Genomic DNA, 13,041 nt, shown 5'->3' on the forward strand with positions numbered 1-13,041 from the left:
CCAATCTAAACTCCCATGTGTTGCCTCCCCTTTTGTGGGCACAGGAGAAGCAGCTCCCCATGCCCAGCTTTTGGCCTGGAGCTGCTTTGAACAGCAAGCTCCAGAGCTGGATCAGTCATTCTGGGTGTGCCAGGAATCAATCTGGCAGTCAGTGGCCTCTGGCTGGAGCCACGCAGACAGACAAGGCTCTTTACCCAAGCTGGCCTGCACTGACAGGGATAGATACACACCTCTTCATGGGAAACATCAATGAAATATTTCAGGGGTACTGGAGTAGACTGAAGGACAATGCCAGTGTCTGCTGGGATCTTTTCCTTCAGGATGTCCAAGTGTTTCTTCAGAACCCCTTTGGCAAGTTCACTCTTGTTCAGTGCAGCACTCAGTACTTGATTGTTGTCCCTCAATTTCTTCAAAGCAGCAGCCTCATGCTCCAAATCTTCTTGCAACTCTTCCCTCTCCACTTGTAATTCTTGATTATTTCCCTTATGATTGCTCATCTCAGGTGTATGCATTTCATTCTTCTTTTCCAGATATCTCATCTGCTGCTGGTACAATTCCCTTTCATGCTGCCAAAACAGGGAGAAAAAGGGTCACTCATTCCCTCTCTCACTTTGCTTTTCATACCAGATCTGCACTCCTGCTGCAGGGGCAGGCACAGGCTGCCCCTCTCTGTCAGCCTTTCAGGATGCTGCAGAGCTTTGCTGGGCTCCCCTTGATGCTGCATCTTTCCCAGCTCACTCAGCCCTTCCCAGCTTCCCTTCTGCCCTTGCCTGACCTCCTGCAGCTCCACTCCAGGCCTCCTTTGGGGAGGAGCTGCCAGAACTGCAGCCAGGATTTCAAGTGCCCGCTAAGCAGGATTCAGGCAGTGCCACGAGGATGTGCTCTCCATCAGGGAGGAAGGGAAGAGCAAACAGCCGCAGCCTTTCATTCCCTGGGGCTGGGCTGACAGCAGTGCTTTTCCTCCTCTCCTGTGTAGAGTTCCCATGGCTCCATGCCCCAGAGCCCCACTGCCCTCTCTGGCAGCAGCAATGGCCAGATCAGTCTGTCATTCTCTGCTGCCACTCAGGACCAGTTCTCCCCTTGCAGGCACACGTCCTGCTGGGGATCAGACCTTGGCTTTCCTCTCCTCTCTCCCCACTGGCTGCTCTCCCATGGCCAAGGCCAAACACCTTTCTATTAACAGCAAACTTGGGACTCTCCCCCCTCCTTCCACATCCAGATAGTTAGAAATCTGAACACGGCATTGGACACCAGGAATTCCCCAAACCATGCAATGTCAATAGGGACACTGAGGACACTGAGAACTAAAGGTTCTAGAGCACAGAAACCCAGCAGGGAGGAAAATCAGCAGCCTCAGCATTAACTGGCTTTGCCATGACTACAACATCTTCTCCTCTTTATTCAGAAAAATGAAATTGGAAAAGTTAAAATGGAAAAGGATGCTTCTTAGAAATAGGGACACAAGGCCCAAACATAGGTACAAAATGGCCTTCTGTGGCATCTGCCAATCTCACCAGCACATCTTTGCTTTCCTCCTGCAGGCTCTGCAATTCCTTCTCCAGAGAATGACGAAGAACCACATCCTCTTCCTTCAGGGCAATGGCGTCTTTCTTCTGGGAATTTTCATGAGAGATTTTCTGGTGTTCTGCCCTCAACATTGCTGGGGGACGGAAGGGGAAGGAGGAGGGGAAAAGTCAAGTTAAACTGATGTGCATCCTGCAGAGACAACAGCACTGCCTTCTCTACCTGCCTGTGTTTGCCAGGCCCTAAGCCCACAAAGGCTCCAAAGCTGACAGAAATGAAGGAAACTTCCAGGCACAGAAAAAGGCAGGAATGAAAGGGGCAGGATTCAGAGGGACAGAAAAGTGTGTTTGCTCTTGGCCTTGTGCAGAGTGAGCAATCTAAGAGAGACAAAGCACAGGGGATGCCTGTGCAGCCCTGCTCCAGAGAGGCCAATAGCCTCTGGCAGAGCCTGGAGGCTCTGGCAGGGCCTGGAGTTTGGGGGGAATGGAAATGAGGCATCCACCTACAGCTCCTCAGCACAGACACGGAGCCTGAGAGGCACCAGCTGTGCACAGGATCAGCCCTAGCACAGCCAGATGGCACAGCCAGCCACAGCATCTTTCTCAAGACAGAGCTTTCACTGGCACGTGGATGGAGAAATCTCCTGCTGGCTGTTTTTCTCCTCTGCCATCTCTGGGCACTTTTTCTCTGCGAGGCATCACTGAGATCCCCACAGGTCAGACAGCATGGGGCAGTGGATGGGAGAGGAGAAGCTGTACCTTTCTCACTTTGCTCCAGCTGTTTCAGCAGCTCCCTATTGCGAGCTCTGAGATTGTCTCTCTGAGCCTGTGTCTTCCTCAGCTCCAGCTCCATGGCCTTACACTGTGTGGCCATGGCCTCTGCTCTTTCCTCAGAGCTCTGGAGCCTCACACACACCTCAGATTCCTCAGATTCTAGCTGCTTCTGTCGAGTTTCCAAGAAAGCTGCCTTCTCCTTCACTGCCTCCAGCAGGGCCCAGGCCTGGAAGATGGATGCACAGAGCCTCAGGGACAGGGCTGCTCCTGAGGCTGCACAGCGGGCCGCAGGGAGAGCAACAAAGGAGAAATGACTTCAAGCCAAACGCAGAAGGGAGAGAAGCAGGGATTGCAATGGAGGCAAATGGAGAGAAAACAGGGAAAGGGAGGCAATGGGCATCCTTGGGCTGCAGCTCTGAACAGCGGCTGAACTGGCTGTGCTGGAAGTGCCCTGCCCAGCCTGCCACAGCCACCTCTGTGTCCCCACATTGCTCCATGCCTGGCACAGGCACCGACTCTGTCTGGGACAACAGTGCCAACAGAGGGACAGAGAAGCTCCAGAGGAGTCTGCTGCTGCTTCTCCTCCCACATTTCCTGCTGGGACCCGGGAGAAAATGGGGGGGGAAGACTTCTGCAGCAGACACCAGATTCAGGCTCAGCCTCAGGGTGCAGCAGCAGCCCTGGGCAGAACACGGCAGCTGTGGATGCTGCTGGCAGGGGAAAGAGGCTGGGGCCTCCAAGGCAAAGGTGCTGTTGTGTGTCCCTGGAGAAGAGGATGCCACTGCACAGCTTACCTGTGTGTTGAGCCCCAGCAGTTCTCTTCTATGCTCAGAATAGAGCTGCTCTGTCTCCTGAAGAGCAGATTGACACTGAGACACCTGATTGTTCAGTGCCGAGTTCTGCTCTTCCAGTGTCATGAGGCACACATTCTTTTCTTCAAGAGACAGAATCAGCCTAGAAGGAAAGCAAGCAACTCATTACTAAATGATATCACATTTTATCAACTCTTAGGACTCGCACCACCTCAGGGGGAAACTGCTCTGCCTGATGAGGTTTCTCTCAACAACTTGGCTGTTTGTTCCCCCTGCAGTCCCAGCCCAGCATGTGCCTACTCTGCCTTTGTCCCTGAAAGAACAGTGAGCTCCTGCCTCCATGCCATACGTTCTTTCTGAGATGGGAATGTGAATACAAACCTAACAAAGTCTTGCAATGAAGACATTAGGGGAGAGGAACAATTTTCTTCTGACTAACCAGGCTCCAAAGCAGGGAGGCTTGGTCAGCATGGAAGAGACATTTCCTTCCCCCATCTTACACATCCAGGTAGGAGGAGCAGCACCCTAGAGCCAGGGCATCTCTGGCAAGTTCCATAAGATTTACCAGCACCCATCCTACTTTCAGCTGGAGAAACAAAGGCCAAAGTGGCAACTGAGGCTTGGAACACAATCTCATGGAAGATGCAGAAGGCTCCAGGCAAGCAGGAGTGCCCTGCCTTTGCTTTGTCTTCTTCTTGGAGGAAGAATCCTGTGGCACTTAAACCTGGCAGGACTTGATCGGCTACATGAACCCCCCATACCTTGGTCCTGTTTCTTGCATTCTTTGCACAGTCAGAAATGCCTGTGACTGTGCAGGGTGGCAGGGACCCTGCTTGACCCCCTGCAGGCAGCGGGGGACATTTGATGAGGAACCATGCAACAGAGGCATTCTGGTTTCTGGGCTGCCTCCAAGGCCAAGCTGGCCTAGAGCAGCAATCAGGGCCTTAAGATGGTTCTGCCCAGAAAAAGCATCAGATGCCAGGCTGATCCAGACCCAAAAGGCTTCAAGTTACAGGCTCCAAGGTGGAGCTGATGGATGTATGCAGCTCCTTACAGTGCATCTTGGGCAGTGTCAACACAACCACCTAACACAATAACCCCTAGAGGGAAAGGGCTGCCCCCAAAAGCCTTTGTCTTCAGAAGAACTCTATCTGAAGGCTTGAAAGAAAAGAAAATGAAACTCAGCATTCAGATAATAAGACGTGTCTGCATGGGGAGTGCAGAACTTGCCATGTAGGAAATGCTGCCAGAGCCCCTGGCAGATGCAAAGATGGCAAAGACGGAATCCATTCACCACAATGCAGAGTCCCACAGGCTTTCATTTACCTGGCCTTTTCCTTCTCTAGGGCATTGACAGAAGCCTGCAATTCTGAATTTTGCTGTGCCACTTCTTCCCATTGGATCCATTCCCTCTCCAAGTACTCCAGATGCACTTGCAGCTCCTTGTTCTGATGTTTTGCCTCCTCCAGCATGTTCTGGATCTCCTCAAGCTCCAACAGCTTCTGCCTGGACTCTTCCTGGGCCTCCCTCACATCTTGCTGGGCTCTCTGCGCAGTCCTTTCCTGGCACTCTCGGGAGGCTGCCAGCTGAGATGTCAACTCGGCCACCTCCAGTCAAACAGAACAAAGCAGTCAGAGGCTACAGCCACAGCTGCTCACACTCAGCCACAGCACAGGCTGCGAGCAAAGGTAAAGGACAACTTTCCACTCCTCCCTGTCCTGAGAGCACCAGATGCACAAAGGACATGGACAACTTGTTTGAGTCTCTAAGTGGCCCACCAGCAAGGGCACCTGAGAAAGCACCTGCCAAAGCAAGGCTAGCAAGAAGAGGCCAGCAGGAATCCATGCTGCTGCTTGCTGGCCAGCAGCACAGAGGACTAGCCCAGCTGTCCAGAGCAGCAGCTGACATTCAGCAGAGCACTGAGTGGCCTTCAGAGCAGCTGCCATGGGGCCCCCAGAGCACGAGACAGCCCCAGGGCTCACCCCAGCAGCTGCTGCTCTGCCATGGAAAAGCAAGAAGGCCACAGACCCCTCGCTGCATGACTGCAGAGCCACTGCTCTTTCACTCACCTGCTTTTCTAGAGCCTCCCTCTGCTCACAGAGGAGATTCCTTTCATCTTTGAGGCCTTGTAGCTCTTCCTCGTGCCTCCTCTGCTCTGCCTGGGCTTCTCTGCGAGCTCCCTGCAGCTCCCCTTGCAGCTCTGCCTCCACACGCTTCCAGGTCATCTCCAGCTGTGATATCTGCTGCTGAGCAGCAAAAAGCCTGGATTGCAGCCTCTCCTTTGCTGACCTACAAGTGGCAAATATGGACAGACATGAGTTGCTTGCTCCAGACACCCACAGCCGGTTATTCCAGGACGACGTGGCTCAAGATCCCCACGCCTGAGGATGCAAAATGGCTCAGCTGGAAACTCGTCCAGAGAAGGCACATCTGGGCCATTTCCAGAGCAGAGCAGGGCCTCTGAGGGACTGCCCAGGCCTTCCTTATGGCCTGCCATAGCACAGACAGCCCAGCCCAACTTGGCCTCAACAGCCAAACCTTCACTTGCTGCTCCTGACCTATGACTCTGGGTAGCTGTGCCCAAACAGGCTGGAGCAACAAGCAAAAGCTCAGCCCCTGCTCACAGCCCTTCTCTCATCAGCACTTCCAAGCTGCTCCTCAGGGAGACAGAACAGACTCTTGTCCTGGCTGACTCCTGACTTTTTAATGCTCTTGATAATGGACATAAAGGTACATCATCTTCCCAACACCCGCTATTTAACGAGGCTTCGGAACTACTTTGCAGATACAGTAAAATCTCATGGTCATGGCAGCACTTGTAAATAATCAGAACACCCTTTTGTCTGAACAACAACTACCTCGATGCAGAGACTGCAGTTTCAACTCTTGCAAGGTCCAGGAGTAGACTTGCTGCCTTTATTTGAGTGTTGCTGAACAAGCAGGCAGTAGCCCAAGGGACTTGTCCTTCTTTACACAGTGAGAGGGACCATGCAAAGGCACCTTGGCAGGTTTGGCAGCTGGGTGCCCATCAACAATCAGCAAGAATGCCCAGAGGCTGTTGAGAATTCCAAGGAGCTTTCCCTGCTGCTCTCTAACCAGCTCTACATCCTGTCCCACACTTCTCAAGAGTGTGCTTGGAAGCAGAAATGCCTCAAGATGGTCAGCAGGAGCCTCTGGCTTCACCCTGAATGGCAGCGTGCTACTCCCAACGTGCCAAGGTAAGAGCCTGGAATGCTGAAGATGAAGCCTCCTGGTCTGAAGATCAGGATCATGTCAAGCGACTCGGAAAGGAACGAGGGATGTTCAATGCCCAGAACAAGGAAAAAACCCAAGAGAAACTTGAGGTTTCACTCAGCATCTGCATGGTTTAACTACTCCTCAGTTCAGGGCTGGCTGGATTGCTTTTGACATCCCACAGGAGTGTGCTCGGCGGCACAAACAGGAGCCCAAGGCTGATGAGAGCTTTGCTGGCTCCACATGACAGAAAACAACCTTCACATTGTGGCATTTATATTTTTTCCTTGAGACTCTTCCATATTGTGTCCACGTAATGTAAAACCATCTGAAAAGTTTCAACTCCCTGCCTTTACCTGGTCTCCTCCAGCTGCCTGGCAAGGTCTTGTCGGAGCCACTCGGTGGCTGCCAGTCGGCCCTCAAGGTCAGCCTTCTGGGCCAGCAGCTCCTCCTCTCGCCACGCCTGGGCCACTTCATGTCCTTGGTCAGAGGATTCCTGGCTCAGCAGCTCCAGAGACCAGCTCGATGACTCTTCCTCCTGGGAAACCTGCAAGTGGGACAAGGTACAGCTGGAGCCCTTCCTCAGGAGCCCTGTGCAGAGCCAGCCAGTGCCACCTCACAGGCAGCCAGAGGACAAGGAGCACCTGTGCTCTGGTCTCAAAGTTTCACAGCATCTGCCCCATGCAGCTCTGATAGCCTGGCCTGCCAAAAGCCTCTGGCACTGTTCCCTTGGAAGTGCTGTGGCAGGCCCTGCTGCCTTGCCTAGGCCCAGACAGCTCCTTCCCAACAAACATCCCTACTCCAAACTGAGTTGCCACCCAAAACCACTGCACCTTCCACAAGTGCCAAGACAATTTACTCTAAGCACCAGCTGTGCTGAACATTTTCAGCCATTAATCCAAAACTCAACCGGCATTAGTCCATCACTCTGCTCACCGGCTCCATTCCTTCCCACACCCAATCCAAACCCCCATGTGGTGCCTCCCCTTTTGTGGGCACAGGAGAAGCAGCTCCCCATGCCCAGCTTTTGGCCTGGACCTGCTTTGAACAGCAAGCTCCAGAGCTGGATCAGTCATTCTGGGTGTGCCAGGAATCAATCTGGCAGTCAGTGGCCTCTGGCTGGAGCCAGGCAGACAGACAAGGCTCTTTACCCAAGCTGGCCTGCACTGACAGGGATAGAGACCCACCTCTTCATGGGAAATATCACTTGAATAATTCAGGGACACTGGAGTGGACTGAAGGTCAATGTCTCTGCCTGCCTGGATACCAATCTTTCCCTTCAGGATGTCCAAGTGTTTCTTCAGAGCCCCTCTGGTAATTTCACTCTGGGTGGGTGCAGCACTCAGTACTTGATTGTTGTCCCTCAATTTCTTCAAAGCAGCAGCCTCATGCTCCAAATCTTCTTGCAACTCTTCCCTCTCCACTTGTAATTCTTGATTATTTCCCTTATGATTGCTCATCTCAGGTGCATGCATTTCATTCTTCTTTTCCAGATATCTCATCTGCTGCTGGTACAATTCCCTTTCATGCTGCCAAAACAGGGAGAAAAAGGGTCACTCATTCCCTCCCTCACTTTGCTTTTCATACCAGATCTGCACTCCTGCTGCAGGGGCAGGCACAGGCTGCCCCTCTCTGTCAGCCTTTCAGGATGCTGCAGAGCTTTGCTGGGCTCCCCTTGATGCTGCATCTTTCCCAGCTCACTCAGCCCTTCCCAGCTTCCCTTCTGCCCTTGCCTGACCTCCTGCAGCTCCACTCCAGGCCTCCTTTGGGGAGGAGCTGCCAGAACTGCAGCCAGGATTTCAAGTGCCCGCTAAGCAGGATTCAGGCAGTGCCACGAGGATGTGCTCTCCATCAGGGAGGAAGGGAAGAGCAAACAGCCGCAGCCTTTCATTCCCTGGGGCTGGGCTGACAGCAGTGCTTTTCCTCCTCTCCTGTGTAGAGTTCCCATGGCTCCATGCCCCAGAGCCCCACTGCCCTCTCTGGCAGCAGCAATGGCCAGATCAGTCTGTCATTCTCTGCTGCCACTCAGGACCAGTTCTCCCCTTGCAGGCACACGTCCTGCTGGGGATCAGACCTTGGCTTTCCTCTCCTCTCTCCCCACTGGCTGCTCTCCCATGGCCAAGGCCAAACACCTTTCTATTAACAGCAAACTTGGGACTCTCCCCCCTCCTTCCACATCCAGATAGTTAGAAATCTGAACACGGCATTGGACACCAGGAATTCCCCAAACCATGCAATGTCAGTAGGGACACTGAGGACATTGAGAACTAAAGGTTCTAGAGCACAGAAGCCCAGCAGGGAGGAAAATCAGCAGCCTCAGCATTAACTGGCTTTGCCATGACTACAACATCTTCTCCTCTTTATTCAGAAAAATGAAATTGGAAAAGTTAAAATGGAAAAGGATGCTTCTTAGAAATATGGACACAAGGCCCAAACATAGGTACAAAATGGCCTTCTGTGGCATCTGCCAATCTCACCAGCACATCTTTGCTTTCCTCCTGCAGGCTCTGCAATTCCTTCTCCAGAGAATGACGAAGAACCACATCCTCTTCCTTCAGGGCAATGGCGTCTTTCTTCTGGGAATTTTCATGAGAGATTTTCTGGTGTTCTGCCCTCAACATTGCTGGGGGACGGAAGGGGAAGGAGGAGGGGAAAAGTCAAGTTAAACTGATGTGCATCCTGCAGAGACAACAGCACTGCCTTCTCTACCTGCCTGTGTTTGCCAGGCCCTAAGCCCACAAAGGCTCCAAAGCTGACAGAAATGAAGGAAACTTCCAGGCACAGAAAAAGGCAGGAATGAAAGGGGCAGGATTCAGAGGGACAGAAAAGTGTGTTTGCTCTTGGCCTTGTGCAGAGTGAGCAAGCCAAGAGAGACAAAGCACAGGGGATGCCTGTGCAGCCCTGCTCCAGAGAGGCCAATAGCCTGGAGGCTCTGGCAGGGCCTGGAGTTTGGGGGGAATGGAAATGAGGCATCCACCTACAGCTCCTCAGCACAGACACAGAGCCTGAGAGGCACCAGCTGTGCATGGGATCAGCCCTAGCACAGCCAGATGGCACAGCCAGCCACAGCATCTTTCTCAAGACAGAGCTTACACTGGCACGTGGATGGAGAAATCTCCTGCTGGCTGTTTTTCTCCTCTGCCATCTCTGGGCACTTTTTCTCTGCGAGGCATCACTGAGATCCCCACAGGTCAGACAGCATGGGGCAGTGGATGGGAGAGGAGAAGCTGTACCTTTCTCACTTTGCTCCAGCTGTTTCAGCAGCTCCCTATTGCGAGCTCTGAGATTGTCTCTCTGAGCCTGTGTCTTCCTCAGCTCCAGCTCCATGGCCTTACACTGTGTGGCCATGGCCTCTGCTCTTTCCTCAGAGCTCTGGAGCCTCACACGCAGCTCAGACTCCTCAGTTTCCAGCTGCTTCTGTCGAGTTTCCAAGAAAGCTGCCTTCTCCTTCACTGCCTCCAGCAGGGCCCAGGCCTGGAAGATGGATGCACAGAGCCTCAGGGACAGGGCTGCTCCTGAGGCAGCACAGCGGGCCGCAGGGAGAGCAACAAAGGAGAAATGACTTCAAGCCAAACGCAGAAGGGAGAGAAGCAGGGATTGCAATGGAGGCAAATGGAGAGAAAACAGGGAAAGGGAGGCAATGGGCATCCTTGGGCTGCAGCTCTGAACAGCGGCTGAATTGGCTGTGCTGGAAGTGCCCTGCCCAGCCTGCCACAGCCACCTCTGTGTCCCCACATTGCTCAGTGCCTGGCACAGGCACCGACTCTGTCTGGGACAACAGTGCCAACAGAGGGACAGAGAAGCTCCAGAGGAGTCTGCTGCTGCTTCTCCTCCCACATTTCCTGCTGGGACCCGGGAGAAAATGGGGGGGGAAGACTTCTGCAGCAGACACCAGATCCAGGCTCAGCCTCAGGGTGCAGCAGCAGCCCTGGGCAGAACACAGCAGCTGTGGATGCTGCTGGCAGGGGAAAGAGGCTGGGGCCTCCAAGGCAAAGGTGCTGTTGTGTGTCCCTGGAGAAGAGGATGCCACTGCACAGCTTACCTGTGTGTTGAGCCCCAGCAGTTCTCTTCTATGCTCAGAATAGAGCTGCTCTGTCTCCTGAAGAGCAGATTGACACTGAGACACCTGATTGTTCAGTGCCGAGTTCTGCTCTTCCAGTGTCATGAGGCACACATTCTTTTCTTCAAGAGACAGAATCAGCCTAGAAGGAAAGCAAGCAACTCATTACTAAATGATATCACATTTTATCAACTCTTAGGACTCGCACCACCTCAGGGGGAAACTGCTCTGCCTGATGAGGTTTCTCTCAACAACTTGGCTGTTTGTTCCCCCTGCAGTCCCAGCCCAGCATGTGCCTACTCTGCCTTTGTCCCTGAAAGAACAGTGAGCTCCTGCCTCCATGCCATACGTTCTTTCTGAGATGGGAATGTGAATACAAACCTAACAAAGTCTTGCAATGAAGACATTAGGGGAGAGGAACAATTTTCTTCTGACTAACCAGGCTCCAAAGCAGGGAGGCTTGGTCAGCATGGAAGAGACATTTCCTTCCCCCATCTTACACATCCAGGTAGGAGGAGCAGCACCCTAGAGCCAGGGCATCTCTGGCAAGTTCCCGAAGATTTACCAGCACCCATCCTACTTTCAGCTGGAGAAACAAAGGCCAAAGTGGCAACTGAGGCTTGGAACACAATCTCATGGAAGATGCAGAAGGCTCCAGGCAAGCAGGAGTGCCCTGCCTTTGCTTTGTCTTCTTCTTGGAGGAAGAATCCTGTGGCACTTAAACCTGGCAGGATTTGATCAGCTACATGAGCCCCCCATAGCTTGGTCCTGTTTCTTGCATTCTTTGCACAGTCAGAAATGCCTGTGACTGTGCAGGGTGGCAGGGACCCTGCTTGACCCCCTGCAGGCAGCGGGGGACATTTGATGAGGAACCATGCAACAGAGGCATTCTGGTTTCTGGGCTGCCTCCAAGGCCAAGCTGGCCTAGAGCAGCAATCAGGGCCTTAAGATGGTTCTGCCCAGAAAAAGCATCAGATGCCAGGCTGATCAAGATCCCAAAGGCTTCAAGTTACAGGCCCCAAGGTGGAGCTGATGGATGTATGCAGCTCCTTACAGTGCATCTTGGGCAGTGTCAACACAACCACCTAACAACACAATAACCCCTAGAGGGAAAGGGCTTCCCCAAAAGCCCTTGTCTTCAGAAGAACTCTATCTGAAGGCTTGAAAGAAAAGAAAATGAAACTCAGCATTCAGATAATAAGACGTGTCTGCATGGGGAGTGCAGAACTTGCCATGTAGGAAATGCTGCCAGAGCCCCTGGTAGATGCAAAGATGGCAAAGGGGGAATCCATTCACCACAATGCAGAGTCCCACAGGCTTTCATTTACCTGGCCTTTTCCTTCTCTAGGGCATTGACAGAAGCCTGCAATTCTGAATTTTGCTGTGCCACTTCTTCCCATTGGATCCATTCCCTCTCCAAGTACTCCAGATGCACTTGCAGCTCCTTGTTCTGATGTTCTGCCTCCTCCAGCATGTTCTGGATCTCCTCAAGCTCCAACAGTTTCTGCCTGGACTCTTCCTGGCCCTCTCTCACATCTTGCTGGGCTCTCTGCGCAGTCCTTTCCTGGCACTCTCGGGAGGCTGCCAGCTGAGATGTCAACTCGGCCACCTCCAGTCAAACAGAACAAAGCAGTCAGAGGCTACAGCCACAGCTGCTCACACTCAGCCACAGCACAGGCTGCGAGCAAAGGTAAAGGACAACTTTCCACTCCTCCCTGTCCTGAGAGCACCAGATGCACAAAGGACATGGACAACTTGTTTGAGTCTCTAAGTGGCCCACCAGCAAGGGCACCTGAGAAAGCACCTGCCAAAGCAAGGCTAGCAAGAAGAGGCCAGCAGGAATCCATGCTGCTGCTTGCTGGCCAGCAGCACAGAGGACTAGCCCAGCTGTCCAGAGCAGCAGCTGACATTCAGCAGAGCACTGAGTGGCCTTCAGAGCAGCTGCCATGGGGCCCCCAGAGCACGAGACAGCCCCAGGGCTCACCCCAGCAGCTGCTGCTCTGCCATGGAAAAGCAAGAAGGCCACAGACCCCTCGCTGCATGACTGCAGAGCCACTGCTCTTTCACTCACCTGCTTTTCTAGAGCCTCCCTCTGCTCACAGAGGAGATTCCTTTCATCTTTGAGGCCTTGTAGCTCTTCCTCGTGCCTCCTCTGCTCTGCCTGGGCTTCTCTGCGAGCTCCCTGCAGCTCCCCTTGCAGCTCTGCCTCCACACGCTTCCAGGTCATCTCCAGCTGTGATATCTGCTGCTGAGCAGCAAAAAGCCTGGATTGCAGCCTCTCCTTTGCTGACCTACAAGTGGCAAATATGGACAGACATGAGTTGCTTGCTCCAGACACCCACAGCCGGTTATTCCAGGACGACGTGGCTCAAGATCCCCACGCCTGAGGATGCAAAATGGCTCAGCTGGAAACTCGTCCAGAGAAGGCACATCTGGGCCATTTCCAGAGCAGAGCAGGGCCTCTGAGGGACTGCCCAGGCCTTCCTTATGGCCTGCCATAGCACAGACAGCCCAGCCCAACGTGCCCTCAACAGCCAAACCTTCACTTGCTGCTTCTGACCTATGACTCTGGGTAGCTGTGCCCAAACAGGCTGGAGCAACAAGCAAAAGCCCAGCCCCTGCTCACAGCCCTTCTCTC

At 53.2% G+C, this 13,041-nt stretch overlaps 1 protein-coding gene across 1 annotated transcript in view; it reads right to left on the minus strand.

Moving 5' to 3' along the window:
- The window catches only part of LOC136564081 (centrosome-associated protein CEP250-like), a 70,329-nt gene that overhangs the window by 11,040 nt on the left and 46,248 nt on the right, over positions 1 to 13,041 (minus strand). Inside the window, exons 36-47 of the mRNA XM_066561850.1 lie at positions 12,475 to 12,694; positions 11,732 to 12,012; positions 10,386 to 10,545; positions 9,577 to 9,817; positions 8,821 to 8,966; positions 6,700 to 6,890; positions 5,179 to 5,398; positions 4,436 to 4,716; positions 3,092 to 3,251; positions 2,283 to 2,523; positions 1,515 to 1,660; positions 231 to 566 (exon numbers count right to left, since the gene is read on the minus strand). Coding sequence (XP_066417947.1) covers positions 231 to 566; positions 1,515 to 1,660; positions 2,283 to 2,523; positions 3,092 to 3,251; positions 4,436 to 4,716; positions 5,179 to 5,398; positions 6,700 to 6,890; positions 8,821 to 8,966; positions 9,577 to 9,817; positions 10,386 to 10,545; positions 11,732 to 12,012; positions 12,475 to 12,694 — 2,623 coding nt within the window. The remainder of the gene's footprint in view (positions 1 to 230; positions 567 to 1,514; positions 1,661 to 2,282; positions 2,524 to 3,091; positions 3,252 to 4,435; positions 4,717 to 5,178; positions 5,399 to 6,699; positions 6,891 to 8,820; positions 8,967 to 9,576; positions 9,818 to 10,385; positions 10,546 to 11,731; positions 12,013 to 12,474; positions 12,695 to 13,041) is intronic.

Source organism: Molothrus aeneus, chromosome 17 (assembly GCF_037042795.1).
Source record: "Molothrus aeneus isolate 106 chromosome 17, BPBGC_Maene_1.0, whole genome shotgun sequence".
Taxonomy (NCBI): Eukaryota; Metazoa; Chordata; class Aves; order Passeriformes; family Icteridae; genus Molothrus; species Molothrus aeneus.